A 27,418-nucleotide genomic window follows, 5' to 3' on the forward strand; every position below is an offset into this window, starting at 1 on the left:
TCTAAAAAACTATTCTAAAATTCTTTTCTTTTTCTTCTTTCTAATAACTTTTCTAACTTTCTCAAATAATTCTCAAATATTTCTTTCTAAATACATTCGATGAAATTCTAAAATTATTTTTTAAATCTCTTTTCTAAAATTCTTTTCTTTTTCTTCTTTCTAATAACTTTTCTAACTTTCTCAAATCAATTCTCAAATATTCTTTCTAAATACATTTCATGAAATTCTAAAATCATTTTTTGAAATCTCTTTCTAAATACCCTTCATAAGCTTTAACCATTTCTTTACAATCATAAAACATTTCTAAATTCTCAAAGGAACATAATTACTTCGTTCTAAATCATACATAATATATAATTTCTTAAAATTCTATAATAATAGATATCTTAAAAACATTTCATAACATAAACCAACCACTCATAAATCCTTCTAGGTTGTAAACTTGGGTGGTACACTGTTCCAATTTTTGCTTTACCTGAAAAGAGAATCCAATACGGAATCAATTCATACTTAATCCAACATACATTCGACACAACCTTAATTCCATCATAAACTCTTTTATCTTTGAATAATCCAAAATATTTAATTCAAAGTTCATTCTCTCTCTTCATTTAAAACTCACCTCTTTTCTTTCTCATATTACTTACAACTAGGTCCCACACTAACAAATAACTCATTCAATTTCGAAAAAAACTTCGCTCCTTAACGGTGGTGAGGAGCATTATGTTCCTTACCCTCACATGGTCCTATAATAAGAAGACAAGTGTTGGCTGATACTTTTTTTTTATTATTTTATTAAAATTCATAATCTCGCCAAAATCTCTCCAAATCTCGTTTAATTTTTTTTAAATTGATAGGACGATTCTTCTCTCTTTTTTCTCTCTCCCCGTAACTTCTTACTCCCTTCTTTTTTTCTTATCTTCTTTGTCATTTTCTTCTCAACTCAAGGAGTACTGTAATCTCTTTTTTTTCTCTCTTCTTCATCCCCGTTTTGTTTTTCAACTTAAAATAAATCTCCACCAATATTTATCTACAATTTAAATGTGTACACATGTATATATCTACTTTTTACTTTTTATTTTTTATAGTTTTAAATGATTGTCGAGAAATTGTGTAACATGATGTTTTTTTTCTCACCTATTATTTGATTTTGTGCCTTATTGTCTTCTAATTTTAGATGGAGGCTTATGCAATTTGTTTTTCATAACCATTTTTTAAAGGAATGTAGTTGAAGAAGTTTTGGGACATTGGATTAAAGTTGCTTTCCAACTTTTGCTTCAAATGATCAACGGTCAATATTAGCAGCAAGTGGAGAAAAAAGTGATGGATTAAAGTTGCTTTCCAACTTTTGCTTCAAATGATCAACGGTCAATATTAGCAGCAAGTGAAGAAAAAAGTGAAGAAGAAGAGAGGGAAAAAAAAAGAAGTGAGAGGTGGCAGGGGGAGAGAAAAATGGGAGAAGAATCATCTAACTAATTTTTAAAAAAAATTAAAAGAGATTTGGGGAGATGTTAAAATTAAAAGAGATTTGGGAAGATTTTCACGAAATTATGGATTTTAATAAAACAATTAAAAAACAACAGCTAACATTTGTCTTCTTATTATAGGGTCACGTGAAGGTAAGGAGCAATCACAGCCAAGTCTTTTCCTTCAATTTCTCTTGGTTTCAACTTCACACGTGAAAGCCCATTTTCTTCTAGGCAATTCATTTTTCTTTTCTTATTTAAATTTTATCCCAAAAATTCCTTTCTCTCTCTTCTAATAACACACTCTCATCTTCTTCTTTGTTTCCATTCAAACCCACAGTTTTTCCTCTTTCTTCTTCCTTTCTCCATCTCCAAATCTCTTTGATTTCATTTTCTTCGTTTCTACCATTTCTTCTGACCAACACAATCTCCTTTTCTATTGTTGCAACAAACTACCAATTTACCTTTAACAGTTCTATTCGATCATGTACCATAATCGAAAAGGTGAGTTGGGTGAACACGCGGACGAAATATAGAAATTGACTCCGAAATACTCAGGTCGGCAGTCAGGATAGGGCCTACAGTGCCGAGCCGATACAAAGTCCGTAACAATGCCTCTTTCGTACCCGACAACAAGCCGCGATTTTAGGGTTTGTCAGAATTCCTGTCGGGCTCATTTCTATAAATAGAAACCCTTGCCTTAAATGCAAGGTACGCAATCCTAGGTGAACTCGGCAAGTTAGCTCGGACCAGAACTGACTTGCTCGTCGGAGTGCTAACTTTGTTTTGCAGGTCTCGAGAGTGTTCAGAGGAGGAGTGGGCAGTTGGTCGTAGCTCGTCCCGGACGTTCCGATTCACGTCGTAACCGAGCTCACCAAATCCGAGCTCAAACAGAGGTAAAGGACCAAAATATTTTTTTTCTTCTAAACAATTTATTGAACATATCATAAAAACCCCATAAATTCAAAGGATTCCTAAGGGAAGAAAACCCACAAATCTTAGCCTTAGAGAGTTACATAATTCCAACTTTTCTCATTTCTTTTCAAAAATTTCTTAATCACATCATAATTTCTACTCTACCAAGTTTCATATAAGATATCTAATATATGAATTAAAGTTTTTGGGTTGAGGGTGGTTTATCCATCCCGTAGTCGTTTCCTCTCCGATTTAAACGTGCTCCTAATTTTTCTCCCAATTATATTCTTTTCTTCTTCTTCGAACTCACCCAAAAGTCTTGCCCCTTTTTTTCCTTTTCTTTATTTCTGAAGCCACATGTTCACACTAAAAAAACAAACACGTGTCCTCCAAGAAAATTTGCTTTAAAAAAATCAAAACTTTTCTTTTATCTTTTTTTTATTACATTTTTTTAATCAAAAGACCAAAATGCTCTTAGTAAAACCTAAACCCCCAATCTGAATTTCTCTTTTTTTTTCTTTTTAATGACGAATGTGTCCTTACATTAGTTATGGCGACAATTTCGTCACCATAGATAGCTTTGGCGATGAATCATAAATCATTGCTAAAAAAAGACCTATATGGCGATCAATTGACTTCTTCGTCGCCATAGGTACAGTTTGTTTTTGGTTTTTTTTTCAATATTCGTATTATTTCCTTGAATAAATAGACACGGATTCAATTTTTTCATATAAAGATTTATAAATATTAAACCAACATTAGTTTGAACTATCTAGTACAAAAAGTTCAATACACTAAGTAAAATTCAACCACCTAAATCTATTTAAAAAATCTCATCATCAAGTGTTCCATGAAACCTTCTCAGAATTCCAAAAGCTTTTGGTAGAAAAGTTGAAAAAATCTGAAAAAACAAATGACAAATAAATTTATGTGAACAATATAGTTAACCTATTTGTCAAAAAATAATTTATAAGTCATAAAAATATCTAACTCACTCGATCCACATGTCATAAATCCAAATTAAGCATTAAAAGTTACCACATGCCATAAACAACTCACCACTTTCGTTCAAAGTTAAAAAAACTAAATAAAAATAAATAAAAATAAAACCTTCAAATTCGAAAAACTTACTCTAATAAGTTTTAGAAACATGCACGTTTAAATATAAAAAGTTGTCCAAACTAATAATTAAAAACAAATGTCTATATAACTCATTCATTCTTGTAGTTTAAAAAAGTTATGCAGGATCAAACTCACGATCTCTTGATTAAAAATATTTGTCAATTACTGTTAAGCTATGCTCGCTTTTGGCTAATTCATTTACATTATTGTGTTACTATCGTAGTATTATTCTTATATTATCTTGGTTCAGGGTTTCATATTGTTATAGTTACGACTGTCAGCACTTTACAATACCATCTCTCGTTTCTTCTAGCCCCCTTTGAAATAATAGATAGACCGAATCAAAACAACTGAAACGATATTGTTTCGTTCCAGTAAATAGTTAAAATTAGCTATTATTTTTATTTTTAGCGGAGAAATTTGAATCTACGTACGTACGATCTTGTAAAAGAAGTCATAATATACTACTGATGATGATCAAGGTTACACGTACTTTAGTAAGTAATCTGAAGTAGACTCGAACTAGTGTGTGTCAAGCCAAGCATATAACTAAGGGCAAAGGATTGCATACCTTTGAGACGGTGGGACTCTATCTTTTATAATAGAGGAGAGCATTTTGGGAAATGGCGCCCTAGAGTGATAGCATATGTACCTATCATTCAACAGATCTCTTGCCAACAAAATTGATATTATGTTGACTGTCAGCAAATATTCAACCGATAGAATCTTCCCTAGGTTGGAATCAAGCTGCTTTGCCTTGAGCTTTGCCTTATGCACGTTGGCCACGACTCAAATGTGCATGTCTCAAGGCAAGTAAATCATGTGTTTATCTTCTCTTTTATCCCTAACAAATATCTTAACCATTAAACTAGGCTTAGTTTCGTGCAACAACTATTAAAAAAAAGTCATGCATAAACAAAGAAAGAAATATTATATCACTCTACAATTTATGGTCATAATACGGCATTGAATTAATTAATACCTAAAAGTGTCATTGTCCTCCTAATAAATAGTGGACTTTGAATACTAACATGGGTTTACTAATATTATTCTACATCTTTTTTCTCAGATCAATTAATAGTTAAACCCACCCATTAATGAAATAACTCAAATTTTCAACCATCATTTCTCATATATATCTTCTCTTCCTAATTCTAATTTTCTCAAGTTCTTCATATTCAACCACCTTTCCCCCTTCTCTCCAGCCAAAAAGCCATGGATTTACAACTCCAAAACCTCCAATTTCTTGGAGTCTTTGGCATTCTCAAAGAAACCATCAGACTGATATACCAATGGAGAAAAATCTTCACCCAAATCTCTCTTGCCTTCATTCTTCCTCTCTCACTCTTATACTTGGCCAACTCCCAAATATCCAATTTCTTCTTTCAAAAACAACCTCTAAATGCTGTCTCCTCTAAAACAATAATCTATCACGTCCTCTTCACCATTGCTTCCTTCATCTCCTCCGCAATCTTCTCTCTCCTCTCCACCACGGCCACCACCTCCACCGTCGCCTGCATCTATGCGGCGCACGACGTTTCTTTTAAGCACGTGATCAGCACCCTCCCCAGAGTCTGCAAGCGGCTCCTCCTCACCTCCCTGTGCGTCTTCACAGCCCATTTTGCCTTCATTGTTGCTGCTCTGCTCACCCTCTTTTTGATTCTGTTGGTAGATTTTTCCATCAACGGACCGCCGAGTAACGAACTCAGCTTCGTCAGCGGCGACGGTGGATTCCTGATTATTATTTTCGTCTTCGTGGTATTTTTCTGCATGGGAGCTTGGTATTTAGCCATAATATGGCAACTGTCGAGTTTCGTTTCGGTTGTTGAAGATTGTTGTGGGTTTGCAGCCATGGCCAAAAGCAAGGCGCTGGTTAAAGGGAAGATGAGGATGGTGATGAAGTCATTGGTGATGCTGAATTTGCCCTTGGGGTTGTTTCAGCTTTTGTTTTATTATCTGTTTTTTCAGTCCACGGTGGCGGGGGTGGTGGCGAGTAGGGGTATTTTGGTCATTTTTGGGGTCTTGTTCCATTCGCTGTTCATTTTGATCAAGCTTGTCGGGGAAACTGTGTTGTATTTTGTCTGTAAATCGTGTCATCGCGAGAGTGTCGACATGTCGTCGTCGGCTGATCTCTCAGGTTATGTTCCATTGAAGGGTGACGACGATGACGCTCAGGTTGAGAAATTGCAAGTTGTTAGAATCTCTTCAATGATGCATTATCTTATCTATAGTCATTGGGTGAAAATTGTATTTGAATTTTGACTTTTGTGTATTGTAAGTTAATATTGGAGGCATTAACGGTTTTGTGGAATTAATTGTTTATGTAGTTTTGACATCGATGAGAAAATTGGGAACTTATTTGAGAGCAACGATGAACAATAATTAGCAATAAGGGGTCAAATTAAATTTGACCGATTAACTTTATCATATAATTGCATGAGGTAACAAAGTTTTCCTAATATAGAGATTTATGCCAAAGATCACAAATTCATATAAATATAGTTTTTTTTAGTACAATATGTAGGGTGGGGAATCGAACTCACAACCTCGAAATATATGTTAATTACCCTTGAGTTATGTTCGCTTTGACATTTATATAAATATAGTTAAAATTGTATCAACTTAAAATATAACATATTTTTTAGGATTCGAAATACGTGGCAAATAATTTGTCACGTTAGTTAATATAGCACTATGACTAATATTTTTCATATATCATAATTTTGTAGGCCAACATCTATCATTGATTAAACTGTACTGAAAAATAGTAATTTGTAATTTTCAAATAGGTTAGAAACTTCTAGAGTTATCCACACAAAAAGTTATCTATAGATTTATCTAGAAGTTTGTAAAGAAATATGTAAATAAAATACTCTAGAATCATCTAGCTTTTTTTCTAGGTTCCAAAGAATTCTAAAGAATTTCTTTGGATAAGAATAGATTAATATGTACCTAGAGAACTTGTTAACTCTTTAGAATTCTCCATAGAGTGTGCTCAAACACCTGTAAATAGAGGTGTTATGTCTCCTTATTAGAAGTTTCTCTCCATACTTGTCTCTCCATTCTAAATAATCCCTTACTTTTTTTTATTGCCTCCAACATAGACTTCTAACTATCACTTACATCTTCAAATGCAACTTCAAGAACATGTTCCAAGACTTTTTTCCAGAGTGGCTTTTGACAAATTGAACTGGAATTTCCTTTCTAGTATCATGTTACACGAAAGACTTCCCTCATGGATACGGGTTGTCTTTCCTATGTTACTTGTTCAATTTTGGAATTTTTGCCAATAGAAGTATTCGACAAGGCGATTCCCTATCTCCCTTTCTTTTTTACTCGCCCTCGACTATCTTAGCACCATTCTTGGTGAAGTCTATAATAAAGGTCGTCTTATTGAGGAATTTCACATTAGTCAGAGAAATTTCCAATACCTCCCATCTTTTTTTTGCATCCTTCTCTTCTTTGCTGCCAATGAAACTTAAGCTAAAGAACATATATCTCTTGCTAAAGTCCTTTGAACTCACTTATGGACTCAACATCAACATACATTACAAATCTTCTATATCATGAGTTAATTATATCCCGCACCTTGAGTTAGGTAATCTGGTTGAAATTTGGGGCTACATCAACCTAGGCACCTTCCCCAGGCTGCAGTACTGCCTTAGGGCGTCTCAACGCTACGAATCCAAGCAACGTAAGTTGTCGAGAAGGCAGCGTCTAGACACGCTAGCTACAACATCTAACCATTTGTGAATTTTTCTTTTTTTTTTAGAAACTATCAAGTTAATTTACACAAGAAGTCTTGATCACTAAAGTTTTGATATATCATGACCTTATGATAGGTCAATATTTTGTTTTTCAATTCTTCTCCTCTATCTCCGTCTCGGAATCAAACAAAGTAATCTTTGATGATGTATACTTGTCACTCAAATTTTAACATAGTTAAAATTTTATTTAATTTATATTATTCGAGATTAATATCATTTATAAAATATACTTGACATGAATGGATTGATTATTCAAAATAAATATACTGCAATTAGTTAAAGCATGTGTGGAAATACGAAACTCAAATATTGAAGGTAAGAAAAATAAAAAATAAACAAAATACTTATCATCGATTAATTTTATGAAAAAAATTATATAAGTTTTTATTTTAATAAAATATTAAAAAAAATAGGATAATAGTCAAAATGAACCAATTAGGTCCATATTTAATGACTACGAATAAGAAAGAAACACAAGGAATACTGGCCGTTGGATGTATTGACCAAGTCCGATTGAGAGAGAGACGCACTCCACACGTTTGGACGCATTAAACCACACTCTTGACTTTTGAGCCAAAAATATACATTTAATTATTATATCGCCACTAAATTTTTTAGAATTTGAATATTACATTTAGTTTCCAAAACTTTTAAGTTCGTTTAGGTAAAACCGAGCACGTATCTACCTCCAAGAAGTAAATTCGTTTAAATTCGTAGAAGATTACACACCATTCCCTATGATGGTAGAAGATACGTGTTTTCGTCCATCCCATATGGGTAGCACGTTTTGCCCCATCAGCAGACGACAGGGTCCAGGCCTGCAGGCGATGTCACCACCGTCTGTTGTTGAGAACATACGTTCTCAGTAGGCGTCATAGCTCGCAGTGCGCCCCTGCCATCCCAACCATCGTCTTTCCCGATCGACCACCCAAACCTATATAAGGAAGTACCCCCACCCACACCAAATAAATGAAAAACATGTCACTAATACTGTCTTTCCTATTTTCTACTTTATTACTGACTTGGCGTAGGAGGTTATTAGGTGCGGGACTCCACCCCGACGTCGAGTTTTCTGATTACAGACTCATTTCTTTCAGGCGAAGCTACTCTTCGTTGACCTCTCCAAAATTCACTGTCAACAAAATTGTTTAATTTAAAATCCTGCTTATATTTATCTTTTAACGAATTGTTAAATGTGAATTTTGCATTACATGAATTTAGGCTAAATTAGATAAACTGACAAAAGCAATGAACATATATATCATATATCGTTTTAAGGAAATTTGAATGGGACTGTGAAGGGGAAAAAAAAAGTTAAATTTAACAAATTTGAAAGGCTATCCCATAAATAAATAAATAAATAACTAAATTTATAAACTATGTTTAATTTTCAAGAGAATTATATATAATTTTAATATGAGGCACTCCTGAAATTAGGATTTTAGGCAATAGTCTTATTCACAATTTAGCACCATACATATTATTATCATAAATATTTGTACGAAGAAGTCAATTTATATTTCTTTAAAAAGAGTTCAAATATTGTATTTGGTTAAGTCAGTTCATTCCAAACAAAGACTTTTCCAAGCTTAATTAATTCAAACTTAAAATATAAGTTAAGAGTTTTCCTTTTCAAAAACCCCATTTTTCTACTGTTTCTTCCCTCTTCTTTCTCCTCCTCCCCAAATTTTTCCCCAGAAAAATCATGAATCTTCACCACGAAAAGTTGCAGTTTCTCGGAATCTATGGAATTTTCAGAGAAACTATCAGATTAATCCACGCAGGAAGAAGAATCTTCTCCCAAATCACTCTCGCCTTCATTCTTCCTCTCTCTCTCATAATCTTCGCCCACACACAAATTTCCACGCGCCAATGGAGGATCGAGATCGCTTGCTTCTTCTTCTCCGTCGTCTTCTTCTTCCTCTCCACCGCCGCCGCCGTCTACGCCGCCGCCTGTGTTTGCGCCGATCGCGATGTTTCCTTCGACCAATTGATCCGCGTCGCGCCCAAGGTCTGTAAGCAACATCTCGCCACGTTCCTCTGTCTCATCGTCGACTTCGCCGCCTTCAATTTCGTTGCTCTTTATGCGATTGTGCTGTTCTGTATTGCAATTGCTCTTCTCCTCAACTATGATACAACCGAATTCTTCACTCGATTTCCGATTCTGTTGCTCCTCGCTGAGGGCTGGTACTTTGCCCTAATTTGGCAATTGTCGAGCGTTGTCTCTGTTTTGGAACCAGATTCGTATGGATTCGAAGCGATTGCTAGAAGTAAGGAGCTGCTGAGGGGGAAAATGGCGATCGCTGCGATTCTTCTGATTCTGATCGGCTTTCCTTTCGGAGCGATTCTACTTGTGGTTTTAGGAGTGGGTGTTGAATCGGGAGCGATCGGAGTGGGAATCAGGGGAATTTTGGGGATTGTTTGGATCTTGTCGTTTCTGATGTTCTTGTTGATTGGAACTGTGTTGTATTTCGTCGGAAAATCGTACCACCGTGAGAAAATCGACAAATCGGCCATCTCCGATCATCTTGGAGGTTATTTGCCGATGGACTGTGAATCGTTGAAGATTGAAGACGAAGATGAGCTTGAGAAATCCCTAGTATGAGACAACGTTTAAATCTTTGTATATAATCATCACTTACGAAATGCGTTTCGTGAATGATTTTTTTTAAGTGATAATTCCCAAAAATAAAAAATAAAAAATCACGGCAAAAATATTATTTTAATTTTGGTTCCCGTAATTTAAGTTTCGATTTATTTTGAGGGGATAGAGACAAAGTACATAATCAAAATAGTATTTTAACCAAAAATCACTAACGACATACATTTCAATTCAACGAAATTTAGATTTTGCTTGAATTAAGTGGCCTTTTCCAATAATGAAATTTATTTATTGGGAGTGTAATATTATTATGCTCATTAGTATAATATTATCTGCAAGAATGAACCGTTGTAGAAATGGAAGATCGAACCACCAACTTTTACGGAATTGGAGAATAAAAAGAAAAACCATTCTAGAAGATTATAGTAGTCTTCTTAGTCTTCAATGCCAAAAAATTACTACATGGCTCTCCACTTATTTTTTTCAATTCCTCGTTTTTTAAAAGGGTGACTTTTCCATGATAATAATATAGATGTACTATGTCCACATTAATAATTACATATTATTAAAATTTCCAACCTTAAGAATATGTACCAAAAACATCATTGTCATTACCATGAATTTATGGAGTATGAGAAGAGAGGCTTAGAAGTCAAAGACTTAGATGGGTTTTCCAATTCCTTACAATTTTCTTTTTATCTTCCAAAGCAATAAATTCTTGAACCCTACCATTCATGAAAACTTTGAATATTCAACCATCATCTCATTTCATGGAAACTTCAAACTTGAAAGAGAGAATTAATTAGCAAGATCCAGCTTTTTGTTTTATATATCTTCCATCTTCTGAAAATTAATTTCTTCATCTTCAATTTCAATCCATTTCCCAAAAACCATGGAGGATGATAATAATGTAGAACAAGATCTCAAAAACCTTCAATTTCTTGGAATCCGTGGAATCCTCCAAGAAACCTTCAAACTAATCCATCAATGGAGAAGAATCTTCACCCACATCACTCTCCTCTTCATTCTCCCTCTCTCTCTCTTAGTCTTAGCCAATTCTGGAATTTCCAATTTCTTCCTCCAAAAAATCTCCCACGACCAACAAATCTTAAACAACACACAAAAATCGACCCCCGAATTCCTTAAACTTCACGACCTCGTATCCTCCGAAAGAATCTTTCATGCTCTCTCCACCCTCGCTTTCTTCGTCTCCTCCGCCGCGTTCTCCCTCCTCTCGACCTCCGCCATCGTCTTCACCGTCGCCTCCGTCTATGCAGCACGTGCCGTCTCGTTCAAGCACGTGACCGCCGCCGTCCCCAAGCTCTGGAGGCGGCTTCTCCTCACCTTCGTCTGCGTTCTCGCAGGCATTTTCGCCTTCAACTTCGTGGCTCTTTCTGTTCTCTTTCTAGTACCGGTGGTCGCTGTTGTAATCTACGGCCCAGACGACGGTAGCTTCAGCGCCGGAATCGAAATGATTCTCTTCTTGTTCATCATGTTTTACTGCGCCGCGGCGTGGTATTTGATGTCAATATGGGGACTTTCAAGCGTTGTTTCAGCTTTGGAATTAGATTGTTGTGGGTTCAAAGCCATGGCGAAAAGCAAGGCCCTGGTTGAAGGGAGGATGAGGATGGTGCTGAAGTTGTTGGCGCTGCTGAATTTGCCCTTGGTAGTGGTTCAATTTGTGTTTTACTATCTTGTTGTGCAATCGGCGACGACTGGGGCGGTGGGGAGGGGCATTTTGGGGATTGTTTGGGTGTTGTTGTTTTTGGTGTTGTATTTGGTGAAGCTTGTGGCGGAAACTGTGTTGTATTTCGTTTGCAAATCGTACAACCATGAGAGTGTTGACAAGTCGGCTCTGTCGGACCATCTTCAAGGCTATTTAATGGCTGAATATGTTGAGTTGAAGGTTGAGGATGATGTTCAGCTTCAGAAATTGCAAGTTGTTTGAATCTCTTTTGTATATATATTATTACTTCATGTTGGACTTTGTTAGTAACAGATGTAATATATGATTTGGGAGAATTTTCGGTAAGTTTACGCGCCGATACTCTTTTTGTTTACGCTATGACCTTTATAAATTATTTGTTTTTGTTAGTGGATGGAAGTAGTATTTCTTTTACTCCTATAGCAAGGGTTCACTCTAAGTGCCTTTAGAAGATTGTTTTTTATATGATAAAACTTGACTCAAGAATAGGGGCGAAAGGAATTGAACCGAACCGAGGGCATCCTTTCTTTTTTCGTTTGATTAAGCGTGCATCGTCTCACTCTTTCAATTTCAACCCCTCCCCCTCAACATCCGAGACAAGCACATCCCATGGCGATCTTAGCAGACACGACGATAAATTTTTGTCTGCTACGAGGCTAAAGTCTATCACGGTCTTAACAGCAATGAAGTTTCGACCATCTTCTCGTCGGAATTGATGATGCCAGGGGTTGCCACTGGGGCGAGATTTGCATGTAAATCGTGGAGGCCGATGGGGGTTCAGATTTGCGAAGGTTTGGTGCGTGTAAAGTTTTGATTTCGTTTCCGTGTAAATTGGAATTTGCAAGAATTTTGGGATCTTTTAATACACCTATTTTATTCTTTAATTTTTCGTTTGAATTATCTTCAAAGATTCAGCGACGAGGGGAGGAGGGAAAAAAAACTGACCCGACCCGACCTGTACCCAAACTGAGGATAACCGAGTAAGTTCGGTTCGGGTCGATTTTCAATAGAAACTGACCCGAACCGCCATATTTACACCCCTACTCAAGAACAACCATTATCGTTACCACCATTAAATTTTAGATTACCCGAACCGAGGTAACCGAGTAAGTTCAATTCGGGTCGGTTTTTAATAATGATAAGTAAAATGATTACAAATTTCACACTTTCTTAATTTTAAGAAACATTTTTTAAATTCTTTCTTACCTACATAACTCTCTAAAAGCTAATCACACTCCTATTTCTCTCTTTAAAAATTTAATATCCTCTCAAACTTTTATCTCTCTCTAATTTGTCAATTATAACATTTCTTTCTCCTTCTAATCCATTTTTTCTCGGGTAAATGTCTCGATTAATAATGCAAACTTACCTTACTTTTCTTCCCTCTACTAGTTTTCTAGGCACAAATTATCTTTCCACACATTTCTTTACCACTCTCAACATATGAAACTCATAAAATCTCTTACACCATTGGAGGACCCCTAACTAACCATACCTAAAATCTCAAAATCAAATTAGCACGATCCCAAGGGAATAATTAGATGATGGATTACCTTGCTAATCAAAGACCAATAGGTAAGGCAAACCAATTCCCTCCTCAAAGTTGAACACTCCACATAAAGGTTAATCAAACCTAACTTAAATATTCTAGGCTTACAACGACCTAGATCAAGAATTGCAAACAAATGATGAATTCTCAATCATCAAACTAAACGCAGCAAAACTCATTCTCTCAATAATCGTTCTCTTTGCATCATTAAAACCTTGATTTCAAGGAGATAAGCTAGAAGATTACACTACCCCTACGAAGGTGGTACAAGTGATTTAAAGGAAATATCTAAAAATAATAGCTCTTAAAAGGCACATCATGGGTCAAAACATAGAACTAAAGTACTCCAATTTAAACCTACTCTAGAAGGATAAAAGATGGTAAGTTATAAAAGAAATCTTAAATAAAATGTGGCTAATTAATTTGAAGTCTTCCAACTGTTCGTATCATTTTGGCTTCTCCACCATGCTACACTTTATCGTATTGCAAGAGGTGATTCTCTAAATGACCATTATTAAATGGAAGATTGACTTTTTTCAGCTAATTATCCATACAAATAAATTTGAAAGAATGAGTTTAAATCTTGACATGACCGCCCACAGAAGATATTAAAATCTCACGTATTTACTCTGAAATTGCCTAATCACCTTATTGGTTGGTATATTGGGAGACCTCTTGGTGCTAGACTTCCAAAGTGGACTTTTAGAATGTAATTTAAGAAAAGAAAATAAAATAAAAGAAGTTAGATAAATAATTGAAACCATGCGATGGCTGTCCACAAGATGTATACCTGCCGAATGGTTCATACATAAAACAATTTAGAGTCAACATCACTATGGGTCATTATGACGTGGACTTTTAATTTCTAATAAAAAGATGTTTTTTTTTTTCTTGTTGTGGAATTTTAGCCAATCAAACGTGTTGACTGGGTCTACACAATAGGCATATAAAAACACGATTTTGAAAGACTGGGGAAATTTGTTTAATATTTCCTCAAGTTAAACTCACTCCTAGATAAGATTTTTCCAAAAAGAAAAAATCCATAATTTAAAAAGATGATGGTCACAATTAAATGTAGTATAATCTAAATAAAATAATATAAAATTACTAATTTTAAAATATTTAAAATTATATCAAATTTTATAATTTGTGTAAATGAGTGATTATTGTAATTATAGTAAATCGGTAGGTAACGTAATCAATATCTAGAATAACCATATAAATCAGACATGCCTAGATTGGCGCAAAAAAAAAAAAAAGAAACATATTGATTGTTAATTAGTAAACTTAACAAAGGATTAATATGTTTTAAATAATGCTATGTTTAACATTTTGCATTTAGAAAATGCACAATATGTAATTTTTTTCCAATAGAAATATAAATGGTTCCAGCATCCTAAGTCTAGTCTAGAGTGTATCCTAAGTCTTGCCTAGAGTCATCAGAAGTAACCTTTTCTCATCTTTGTTTTGACCCAAATAATCGAAATCAACCCAACTCGAATATTTAATAAACAAGCTGTATCAGCGGACTAGTATCATTTAGGTTAGGCAAAATTTATGACTTAAACAATCGGGTCGGGTCGAGCCTAAAATATCTTATACCATATTATCCCAACCTAAACCAATCTATGAACACCTTTGCATAGCAAGTAACAAAAATTTTGTCAACATCCTCTTGAATTTTAAATTGATTATTCTTGAAACAAGAAAGAAGATAAAATAATATTTAGAAAACAAAACAAAGAAGAGGCACCAAAAAGTCTATTTATATTTCTTTAAAATATAGTCATAAAAGTTTACTATTTTTAAAATATTTTTGGTTGAAGCCAATTGGCATTCTTTGTTTTTCTTTAGTCCATTCCAAACAAAGACTTTTCAACCCCAATTCAAAACATCAGAAGACTTTCCCCAAATTTTTCTTATATATCCTCTTCCTTCTCAAAAATCTTCTCCAAAAATCCTCCATTACTCTGCAATTAATTTGTCCCCTCTTCTGTTCAGAAAACCATGGACGTAGAACAAGAAGAGATGCAATTTCTCGGAATCTTTGGAATTTTCCGAGAAACCACCAAATTAACCTTCACATGGCGGAGGATTTTCTCCCAAATTACTCTAGCCCTAATTCTCCCCCTCTCCTTCTTGTTCCTCGCTCACATGGAGATCTCCAATTTGTTCCTCAGAAAAATCATCCAGGACGAAATCGTATTGGACCAAACGCAAATCAGTACGGCAAAATTCGAAAAACTCTCCGACGTCGTCTCGTCGGAGAAGATCTACTACGGACTATTTCAAATCGCGTACCTGATTGTCTTCGCCGTCCTCTCGCTGCTCTCCACCGCCGCCGTCGTCTACACCGTGGCCTGCATCTACACCGCCCGCGACGTCGCCTTCAAGCAGGTGATGAGCGTCGTCCCGAAGGTGTGGAAGCGCCTCCTCCTCACGTTCCTCTGCGTCTCGATCTCCTTCCTCGCCTACACAATCCTCGCTCTCTTCGCCATCTCCTTCCTCTTCTTCATCGTCCTCCTCGCGCTCCGGGGCGGCGCCGGCGTCGTATTCACGTTCTACGTCGTGCAGCTCCTCTACCTCGCCGGCGCCTTCTTCCTGACGGTCATCTGGCAGCTCTCGAGCGTCGTCTCCGTGCTCGAAGATTGCTGCGGATTCGGCGCCATGGCCAAGAGCTACGCGCTGCTCAAAGGAAATTTAGGGGTCGCTGCGGTTATAATCCTCGTCCTCAGCCTCCCTCTCGCAACGGTGCGTTTTGTGTTCGGAAACCTGGTTGCCCATACGACGTCGTTGGGGCTACTCACCAAGGGTATTTTGGGAATTTTTTGTTTCTTGTTGTTCTTTTTGTTCTTCTTGTTCAAGCTGGTGACCGAGACGGTGTTGTACTTCGTCTGCAAATCATACCATCATGAAAATATAGACAAGTCGGCCCTCTCGGACCATCTCGAGGTCTATTTGTTGGGAGAGTATGTGCCCTTGAGGCCTAGGGATGTTCAACTTGAGAAATTCCAAGTTTGATCACATATGTGTATGTAATGATTCTAGGTTTATGTAACAATTTTAATAAATATTGAGTTCAAATATAGTTTATAGTATATATATATATATGTTTGTGTCTTTTTTTTTTAAAAAAATTAAGTTTAAAGTATTTTTATCTTTGTAATCTCGATTTTGGTTCATTTTGGTTCAAGGTCCTTTTGAATATCTATTTTGATTCTTATACTTGTTCAGGAAATTCTTTAATACAAATCTATAAATACGTTTCAAAAAAAAATTAGTGAATGAAGTATCACTCTAAAATCTGGACGGAAAGAAACAAGATAAAATGGATTATTCATATATTAGATTAAAACTGAGATTTTAGAAGTTTTAAGAATTAGAAATATATATTTGAAGATAAGATTGTGGTTTTGTAGGTTTTGGGACCATAATAAGAAGTATGTATAAATAGAGTTTTAAATCTTATCCTCATTTTTTATTCAATCTTTTAAATATTACTAGTGTATTACCACGTGCATTTTTTTTAATTATAAGGTAATTTAAATTTTATATAATTTCACGTAAAATATTTTAAGTATAATTATTTTAAAAAATAATTAAGATTAATTTTTATATATATTTATTATTATTGACAACTAATTACTAATAATAAAATGTACTATTTATAATTATTTTTAAAATATATTATTTATAGTTAATTGTTAATGATATATTTTGTAAATAAATAAATTAAAAGTAAATGAAAAAATTATATATTAATAAAAAAGTAAATAGGTATTTTAATATTTTTATTTTTAAATTATTTCAACCTAATATGAGTCCTTTATTTTATTTTTTTTAATATTTTGTTTGTTTATTAAATATTTGTTTAGGACTGACATTTTATTGTAACATTTTATTGTATATGTTGAATTTTTTAACTAAAACTAAATTATTTTATTGATTTAATTTTATATTATAATTAAAATTATTAAAGAAAAATTCTTCAAATTATATTATTAGAAAATAAAATGACCAAAAGTTTTATATTCCACCTTTTACGATTCTATACAAATTATTGTTTATAATTAATTTATTAATTAAATATTTTTTTATATACTGACTTCTATGATTGTTTTTTTTTTCAACAATAAGAACATGAGCTTGTAATTATCTATATTTTAAACAAATATTCTAAATAAAATTTCTAAAAAAAATTCCAAATAAAAAAAATACACTAAACAATAAAAAACATTAGTAACAAAAAAAAGTCCAAATCCTAAACTAAATAAAATTGCTAAAAAAAGAAACATTCCAAATAAAAAACACACTAATTAGAAAAATAACAATAGTAACAAAAAAAAATCCAAGTACTTACTATACACTCATCTTTTAGAGTAAATATGCTCATTCTTGAAGATTGCTTGACAGATACTATTATTCAACTTTGTAAAATTGTGGAATGGTAATGTTACAAACCTAGTATTCGAGATATGTAGATTCAACATATGCATCTCTTGCAACTTGATGAATATGTCACAAATATCTCGAGATGTTTTCAAGATTGAATCATGTTCGAGAGATGTTTCAAGGAACTAAGAATAAAAAAGTATTGAAACTTGTGAAAAACATGTAGAAGAAAACCTATTTTTATAGTAGTAGAGGATAAAACGTTACAAAAGCTTTTCAAATTCTAAAACTCTTGAAATTCTAGTATGAATTTTAATTAAAGAAAAAATTAATTTTATGTTGTTGGAAAACTTTTTGCATTCTAACCTTTTATATTCCATGCATTTATAGTATTGATAATTAATAATTAATAATTAATTTAATATTTGTAATAATATATTAATGGAATAATTAGTAAATTTGTAAATTTAATAAAGGGCAAAAGTGTCCAAAAATGTTTTTCCTACGTCCTACCTTTTTAATATAGTATAGATATTTTAGTCTTTGAATTGCTATGAGAAATCATTGTAGTCTTTCCGGTAATCTTCTTAAAAGATTTTATTTAATGTAATCCTAGCAATAAGCACATTTTTTTTATTAATTCATCTAATCAATGGGTGTCTACAAAAAAAAAAATATATATTTGATGCTCAAGGCATATGGTTGATTTTTTTAGGATGACTAATAAAAATTAATAATAAAAGACTAATATAATTTTATATACCACATTTAAGAACTATAATAAGACATTGAAATCAATCAACTATAACATAATGTTAAAAATTTTAAGGGGCAAAATAAAATTATTTACCTACAATCTTAAAGTAAATAAAAGTATTAAGACCAAGGCGAGTATAGCTCAGCGGTAATTGATATATATCTCAAACCACAAGGGTGTGACACCCACATGTTGTATATAAAAAAAAAAAGTTTAAAATGAAATAAAATATGTGTTGGTAACATAATAAAACATTAATGAATCATTGTTGGTTTGTAAACTCAATCTTGGTTAATGCATATTCAAATTTTGGAGTCTATTTCTTGTTATTTAGTTCCATTTTGATCCCTAAAGACTTGTTTAGTAGGGGTAAGGAACCAACCCGAGTTGATTTTAACCCAAAAAAAATCGAGGGCTTTCTCGATTTTATATTCCTTTTCCCTACGTGCCTCTCTCTTTGCAACAAGCTACAATGACTATACTAGACACATGTGGTGACGACGATCCAATGTTGAGAATATTCATAAACATTTACAAATAAATATATTTATATATATAATTATTTTTTTCCTTTTTTGTCTACTAGTAAGAAACATTTGCGATCCACATGTTTAAAAATATAAAAATTAATTAAATAGTTAAAATTTTTAATATAATTTTACTTTTTTATCTCTAAATGTTTAACACACCAAAGTTTTCTTTTTTTGGTATTTTCCATAATCTCATAAAATCAACGTCTCAATAATTCTCATTACCTACTGATCTGGTTAGTGTGACTAAAAGCATTATTCTTCAATTACTTAAAAAAAATTCTAAACAAAACACATATTCATGGATTTTTCATCTTTTTCCCCCTAAACATAACAAATACGTACAAATAAATAAAACTTTGTTTAGATTTTTTATTTGAATCATTAAAAAATAAAAATGACAAAAGAAAAAAAGCAAATATGTCATCTCTTAAAATTTTTTAATAAATTTCTTATATATAGAGGTAATCGAGTATTCATTAAAATAACGATTATTAACATTGCATTGGAAAAAAGAACTAAAAGTTGAATGTTCAATCAAATAATCTAACTAAATATAAGAAAACACAAGACGTTGACTAAGGGAGAAAAATATACCGAAAGAGAAAAGAAGCTCAAGTTTTTCTGAAGAAAAAATGGGGATAAAGAGTAAGAAAAACTCTTTATATAGTTGTAGAAAATAAGAAGTTACGGAACTTTTGAAATTCCTTTGAATTATAAATTATAACTTTTTAATTAATTCATAGAAACAAACAAACATAATTATATCTATCCTAACTCTTTAAACTCTAACCTTTGAGATGGAGAGTTTTTTTAAGGAGAGAAAATTAATTTGAGAAAAGTGGAATTTTGTAAGGACGTAGATAAAATATTTTGAAAGAAATGAAAAAAAATGGGAAAGTGGCGTGGGAGAAAGAGAGAGGGGAGTGAGAGAAAAAATTATATTTAAATGACAAAATTGTCCTCAAAATACCTATGAGAATGTTTAAATTAAAAGGGCAAGATATGGAAACAAAGTTTCTCCCTACAACCCTTTTTATATATAGTATATAGATTGTTTTACATTTTGCACGATCCACCGATAGCCTCTTGTAGAAGCGTAAAATAGAAATCCTTGAGAAAAAAAATCAATAACCCGACCACCCTGAATAGGTTCAAGTCTCAATCAATCTGCTTTAGTCTAGTTGATTTTTCATTTTTTTCCTCGAAAACCGACCCAACTAACTACATCCCTGCTCTTTGACAAAATTCTTATTTACTGTTTCTTGTTTTTTATTTCTAAATTTTTAGAAACATAATATAGGTAACTATTAATATTTTTTCAAAGTCAACAAAATCAAGTTTCTTGTTTTTTCTTTATGTTTCTATTTTTTTCCAAAATAGAGACAAAAAGCATTATTTTACGTGGCATCGTCGTCTCTTGAAGAGACGATCAAGTGCTGAAAATGGCATGGTCACGACCATGTGATGGAATAATTTCAAAAGCATTAATCTTGGAATAAATTAGAAAAAACGTAATTTTTATTTAATTTTATTTAAACGAGCATTATTTTAAAAACAAGTTTTTTAATAAAACAAGAATAGGAAAAACCCCCTTGGTTTACTCAATACCCACCCCAAATCTATATGGTTCGACTTTGAATACATGCTTACGTTAACAAGTTAATATACATGGAGATATGCTATCAAGTAGTCAAAAGCAAAGATAAATATCAAAAAAACAATTATTATTATTTTGGTCATTAACCTACAAATTTCAAACAACCATTTATTATTCATCTTTCTCTTACTACTACTTATAAAATAAATAGTCATAGTTGTAAAAATTATTATTGTAAAAGGAATTGAGTTATGGTTTTCATATCAACCACAAACCCTGTGCGTTGAAATCTCTATTATCTGTATCAAAAATAAAATAAAATGAATCATATTTTCTTCCCATGAAATCCATGTTTGTCTTATTTTGGTTATAAGTGGATTTAAAAAATAACTATTTTTTAACATAAACTTTCAAAGTGATTTTTTAATCTCTAAACTTTAGGTTTTTTTAATTATTGTATCATCTAACATGCACTTATTCAATATCCACCTCAACATATATGTGGTTCTAATACATGTTCATGTTAATATGTTAATAGATATATCCAAAACCACAATATTTGTATGTTAGAAATTGACAATAAAAGAATGACAAGAACCCAAAAATTCATAGTTTTTTGAAGTTCAATGCCTAGCATAGATGTTTAAAAGGTTCAAGAACCAAATTAATAAACTTGAATATTTATGAACTAAAATTTACATTTCAAGACCAAAATAGATATTCTAAAACAATTCAAAATATTATTTTTCAATGTGATATTTTATTATTTTAGTTGTTATAGTATATATGGTAAAATGGAGAAAAAGGGTTAAAATAAAAAATATTGTAAAATTTTATTATTGTAATCAATTTGAAATTTCAACCTTTTGATCAAATATATATGTTTTAATCAGTTAAATTATACAGATGATTAAATTTATATAAAGTATATTTATAAAATATTAACATAGAATTATCAAAGCGAGCAGCTCAACGGCAAAGTTTGGAAAAATTATCACATGACATCTTTGGCTGAGCAAATGTGCACAAGATCAAAATGACTTGTCCTAAAAAAAATCCTCAAAAGAGATAATGTCTTGTATAAGCTATTTTGCAAACTTGTTTTCACAAATGTCCAGTATTTACAAATTTTACCGTCTTAGATTTCTGAATTTAAAACTTTTTCAAATGTCAAATTTGCCCTTATTTATGGCATTTATATTTATTATAATTCGTCTTTTATTTAAATGCAAAAGATTAATATTCCAAATTTGATTTTGTAAATATTAAATTATTGTGGGACTTAAATCAATCATTTTCATAATCCCCTAATTTACTCCTTAATATATCGTACTAAAGAATGAAATTTATTAAACAGTGATATAAACTATAGCCATTATAACATACACTTATGTGAAGATATAACTTATATCTGGCTATAAAGCATATACAACTATATCTCTCTACAATTAACAAACAAAGAAATAACCTACAAAGATAATGGTTGGGATAAACGGAGGGCTGGAATGGTCGACGGGGGGGGGGGGGGGGGGGGGGGGACAAAAAAGAAACCTCGTGATAATCGACAGAAACAATGGACGGGCGGCCGAAGACGAAGGAGAAGCAAGACGGATTGTTCCGGCGATGAAGAAGAACATAGATGGCGGCCGGAGACGAAGGAATGCAGACGGTGGCCGGAGCCGAAGGAACGAACAGAAACAGAACAATAGAAGAAGAGGAAAAGTCGGAGGAACGAGATTTTCGAATTTTTTCAATAATTGAGGATTTTGGGGATTTGATATTTTTTACTTTTGGAAAGTTTAATTAGGCAATCTAAGGGATTTAAAATGCAACCTCCTCCGAAATAGCCAATTTTAGATTTTAAAAATTAATTAATATTGAGGTGAGATACAAAAGGATATAATAGTAAATTGGGTGATGGGTATCATCCTAAATCGAGTTGTTTGAAGACAAAAATGTAAATTTTATACGATTCGTAATTATAGTCTCTAAATAGTCGTCCAATGATATGGGCTTTGGATGGTCCAATACCCAAACCCAATTAATAGAAAAGAATGAGGCCCATATGAACCCAACAAGCACAAAGGATGTAGGCCCAAATAGCAGCCCATTTGGGGTTATCCCACTATTGAAAGTAAATTTTGTTTCTTGGAAATTTTTTTGAGTAGTCCAACACAAAAAGAGAGAATGTGAACAAGAAAACATATAAATAAAAAGCAATATAAGCTGGATTTCCTCTCGAAAAAGATATTACTATTACTGTTTTCAATTGAGATTAGATGATTCCTTAAATCAAAAAATAATTAAGGATATTAGAATTTACTTTGTCTCATGTAGGAAAGATGGACGGAAAAAATTGTTGTGAAAGACTTATAATTGGTAAATAAGGTCTAGGGCCAAGAAGTTTAGTAGGAGTGAAAATCGATCGGTCGGTGTCGGTTTTGGGCCGATAAATTAGTTTTCTTCTATTGGAGTTTGACGACCAGATTTTGCCCAACACTGATACAAAGTTGAATTTTGGGCCAAATAGTGAGAGAAAATACACCATTAAAAAGGAGGAAAGATAGAGAAAATGGGTGAAGAGAGAGGGGAAGAAAAAAGAAAGAGAAAAAGAGAGATGAAGAGACGGAAGAATTTTAAAAAATAATAATTATAAAAAAAAAAAAAAGAGAGAGAGAGGAGGAGAGATGCACGTCCCAAAAACTCTTAACAAAAAGAAATTTTTATTCGCCTCTTTTTTTATTTTTTACTTTTTGTCCAAAAAAAAAAATTTGGATCCATAAAATATATCTAATACACCTAGTTTGTTTCAAATTTTATATTTTAAAAATTTGAGTTCTATTCTCAATCTCTTATTTCCCTTGTCATTTAAATAGAAGTGACTAAAACATAATTTTCTTTATTAGAAAACAAATTAAAAAGCTAAAGGTAGAAGTTTCTTAAAATATTAAAGTTAAAATTGAAGGCCGTTTTATATAATTTAGCAAAATTCAATAATCTTTTTTATCATTATCATCGTTTCAAAAGAAGTTAAAAGAAAGTTCTTAACATGGTAGCTACAATAATGTCTTACTGATGATGACATGTTCAAAGGGATTAAGAAAATAATAATAATAATAATAAAACTCTTTCAACTATAATTACTTTCCAAAGTTTGAAAAAAAAAAATATGAAAATATGGTAAAATGGGCTGGGGAATTGTAATTGTTTTAATTAGTTGAGTGAACTCAACCAGAAATTAATATAAAATTACATAGTGATGAAAAGTAAATGAAAGTACACACTAAAAAGCCTGCCTTCAACAAAAGTGGGTTAAATTAATTAATTAATCAACTATATTTTTATAACAAAATTTAATTGGATTGACTTTGATTTGACCTACTTAGGTCAATTTGTAAAATTCATATTACTTTCATATTGTGACCCCTTTTAGTATATCATATAATATCAAGTTTTCATATTCCCCTTTCACACCCACACCGACCCCTTCCCTCTTTCATTTTCAGTTTAAATTTCATTGTTATTATTCAATTTTTGTATTTTTAAGTTTTAGAAAGTAATCCTATTTTTTAGATTTAAATACTATTTTGGTCTCTGTCCTCTTTACTTGATTTATTTTTGTTCATGTACTTTTAAAAGGTTCATTTTGGTAACAACTTTTGTTTATTTTCGTCCATTTTAATTTATGTACTTTTAAAAGGTGATTATTTTGGTCTCTTCATTTTCATTTTCATTTTTATCTCATTTATTTTTATCATAATTTTAGCATGACATTTAACTGTAGCCATAAATTTGTATTAAAGAGTTTCGATTGCGTATAAAATTTGTGTTAAAGTTTTGCAAATATGGACGAAATTAGTCACTTTTTAAAGTATAGAGACTAAAATGAATAAAAGTTAAAAATACAGGTACTAAAATGAACGTTTTGATAGTACAATGACTAAAATAAACAAAAGTCAAAAGTACATCCGGGCCGAGGCAACCACTTGACCCTACAACATTTGGTGTCAAATTCCTCTTAATTAACCCTAGCCTCTTTGGACCAATGAACGACCCATGATGGTTCACTTATTGAATATCTTAACAATATCCACATCAACAATGTTAATTCATATGTCAAACCGAGCATAGTTCAACTGATAAGTTGTGAGTTCGAATCTCCACCCTCACATGTTGGTATTAAAAAACCAATGTTAATACATGTATTTGACACCATGTTATTTGTGTGTTAAGCAAGTGATGTTATAATGATGGCAATAACAATTAAATACATTACTTTTTTTAAGTTCATGGATTAAAATAGACATTTTGAAATTTTAAAGTTCAAAATTAAGTAAATTGGAAAGTTTTTATTCCATTTTGAGAGTGTAAGAATGAAATATGTTTGAGAGTCTAAGAATGAAATAACTTTGAACTTTCTAAAAAAGAAATCTCTTTAATAGGGCAATTTTATTTATTTTTGTATAACTATTTTCATTAAAGAACTCTAAATCCACCACTCAAAAAAATCCCCCATCATCTACTCATCCTTTTGTTTGTTTTTTTTCCCCTTGATTATGAAATTAACTTTCTATGTAAAATTTCAAAGTGGCACAAAAAGATGTGCACAGTATATACTACGTTAAAATGAACAATTGAAAATGTAAATATAAATTATTTCACCCCTTGCTTGCCTATTTATGGACACGTATGCTCATTCAACGTCTAATGCAACTTTTATAATAACGTTCTTCAAGCATGAACTCGATAATGAAGTGGTGCATGTTCATCAACTCGTGACTAGCAATGTAGTATCGTTGCTAAGTTTATAATCCATTCAACTAATTGGAGGATTTAAGGTACTTTATTCTTTCACCATAAACGTTAGACGAACGGATTGGCTCGTAAAGTTGCTGGAATAGCAATATATTTAGGAGTTATCTCTTTTGAAAACTCTCTAAAAGAGTATTAAACTCATTTGTTAGTTAAAAAAAAAATCTTATTTTAGTTGTATTTGTGGTTTAAAATTAAAATTAAAAAAAATTGACCAAGAGATTATATCACTTCATCCAAATTTTATCTAATTGAACTTCACATCAATATTTTTTAAAACTTTTAAATTTTGTAAACTAAATAGATACAATAATCTTTATTAACAAGAAAAAAAAAAGCAGTACTAATCAAATTACATAGATGAAATTTATAATTCTCTCTTTTATATACATATAAGTAGTCAAATTACATGATCAAGTTTATAGTTCTATCGTTTGTGTGTCTATATGTATATATAGAATTATAAACTTCATATTATAAAAGAAATATATAAAAGAAAGAGATATATTCTGTTGCCCTTGAAAAGAAAATATGGACCAAGAATGATGTTTCCTATTTCCTTGCTTCTTCCAATTTAAAGCCTTTTTAAAAAACTTAAATAAATACACATTATACTTTTGGTAGATTTTTTATTTAATAATTTTATCTCAAAAGTTTTTTTCAGAGGGATGGGTCGTCAAGGACAACAATATGACAAATTGCTAGGCGTGTCCTGGGTTCTGAGTACCAGGTTCGTTAACTGTATTCACATGTTCATATGGTGTGTTTGGTCTTGATCCAATGCGCTCAGCACTCTCCTCTCAGTGGTCACACGGGCTTCACGTGTTTCTCCATTGGCGTACCATGTGGCGCTCTAAATTCGCCCCTTAACAAATATATAATCTATATTATATATAAAAATTTTGCCCTTCACATTTTTTACGGTTCTTATTTTACACTCCATTTATCTTGTTGATGTAGGATTTGGATTCAGGCTACAACGTCGATGCCTTGACAGACTCTGTCTGCCAGTCGTGCTAAGTCCAACACACTATGATGCCTAAGTAAACAAAGGGTTTAGTTGAGAGTAGCCAAAAGTAGAGTTGTAAACTTACCTCATGCCTAAGTCTCTCCTCTTATATATAGAGCATTATTTTGGGTTGATTCGAGTGCAAACATTATTTTGGGTTGATTCAAGTGCACCGACTTGACCAAGTGGTCTAACCCTAGTTGGGTGGCTCAATCTAGTCGCGTGGTCCAACCCCTAATGTTCCAGCTTTGATCGGGTATGGTCTACTTGGGTCGTCCAGTCCAAGCATCCCGACCAATGTCACATCTTTAATCTTATTTCAAAAACTTAGTAGTGTACTTTCACCTATGACATATCTAAAATTAAAAAAATATATATCATATATCATTTAGTACATAAAATAATATATTTAAATTTGTAATTTTGTTTTGCCAGAAATTATGTGTTTCAACGCATTTTTTATTGGCTAGATAGATATTTTAGTTCATAATGTTGGAGTGTTTTATCAATTTGGTCCTTATTCTTTTCAATTATACTTTTTTCGCCAGTGATTTTAAAAATTGGTTTATGAAAAGTTTATATGGTATGATACTTAGTGGGTTGGTAAAAATTTAATTGATGAATTACGATATCTGAAAGAAGTAAAGTCAAAATTTTTACTAGTTTTTAAAAATTTGGAGACATAATAAAGTTTTCTCTTATTGTTCCTCATCTAAATGTTTGTTGCCTCATATAGGTAAGTTATCATCCGTCAAATTTAACATTCATACAAAAAAAGAAGTATAATTGAAAAAATTTAAAATGAAAGAGACTAAATTAAAATAAATTAAATTTTTTTTGAGCAATAGGGATTAACTTGAAAAAAAAAACTCAAACATCAAGGATTAAAACACACATATATTTATTCTTTGATGTATTTCCAAGTGTTTTAATCTATACATTTAAAATTAGACCTATCTTTTGAGTTTTCATCAACTCATCTATAATGTAATAAACATATATAATTTTTGTTAAAGTTTGCAGACTTCAAATATTTGTTTATATAAACATTTAATTTTCTAAACAAATGAATAAACATTGAAATTTCTATTTCAATATTCAGTATATTTATTATTTAAATATAAATAGTTAAATAACAATAAATATTTTTGAGATTATATGAATAATTAGTATCTATATTATTAATATTAAA

The 27,418-nt window shown here is 32.0% G+C and overlaps 3 protein-coding genes across 3 annotated transcripts; all 3 read left to right on the forward strand.

Annotated features, from left to right (window-relative positions):
* Positions 1 to 1,771: 1,771 nt before the first annotated feature.
* LOC148208091 (uncharacterized) lies at positions 1,772 to 11,966 on the forward strand. Its single transcript, XM_088119535.1, has one exon. It carries the CDS (start codon positions 4,719 to 4,721, stop codon positions 5,763 to 5,765), a length of 1,047 nt encoding a protein of 348 aa, XP_087975661.1. The 5' UTR covers positions 1,772 to 4,718; the 3' UTR covers positions 5,766 to 11,966.
* On the forward strand, positions 10,765 to 11,820 carry LOC111021150 (uncharacterized). The gene has a single exon (XM_022298005.1). It carries the CDS (start codon positions 10,765 to 10,767, stop codon positions 11,818 to 11,820), a length of 1,056 nt encoding a protein of 351 aa, XP_022153697.1.
* Positions 11,967 to 14,960: 2,994 nt separating the features above from the next.
* Positions 14,961 to 16,212, forward strand: LOC111021149 (uncharacterized). The gene has a single exon (XM_022298004.2). The coding sequence runs from the start codon at positions 15,134 to 15,136 to the stop codon at positions 16,145 to 16,147; it is 1,014 nt and encodes a 337-aa protein (XP_022153696.1). The 5' UTR covers positions 14,961 to 15,133; the 3' UTR covers positions 16,148 to 16,212.
* Positions 16,213 to 27,418: the final 11,206 nt, after the last annotated feature.

This window comes from Momordica charantia, assembly GCF_013281855.1.
Source record: "Momordica charantia cultivar OHB3-1 chromosome 11 unlocalized genomic scaffold, Mcharantia_2.0 BLBB01000011.1, whole genome shotgun sequence".
Taxonomy (NCBI): Eukaryota; Viridiplantae; Streptophyta; class Magnoliopsida; order Cucurbitales; family Cucurbitaceae; genus Momordica; species Momordica charantia.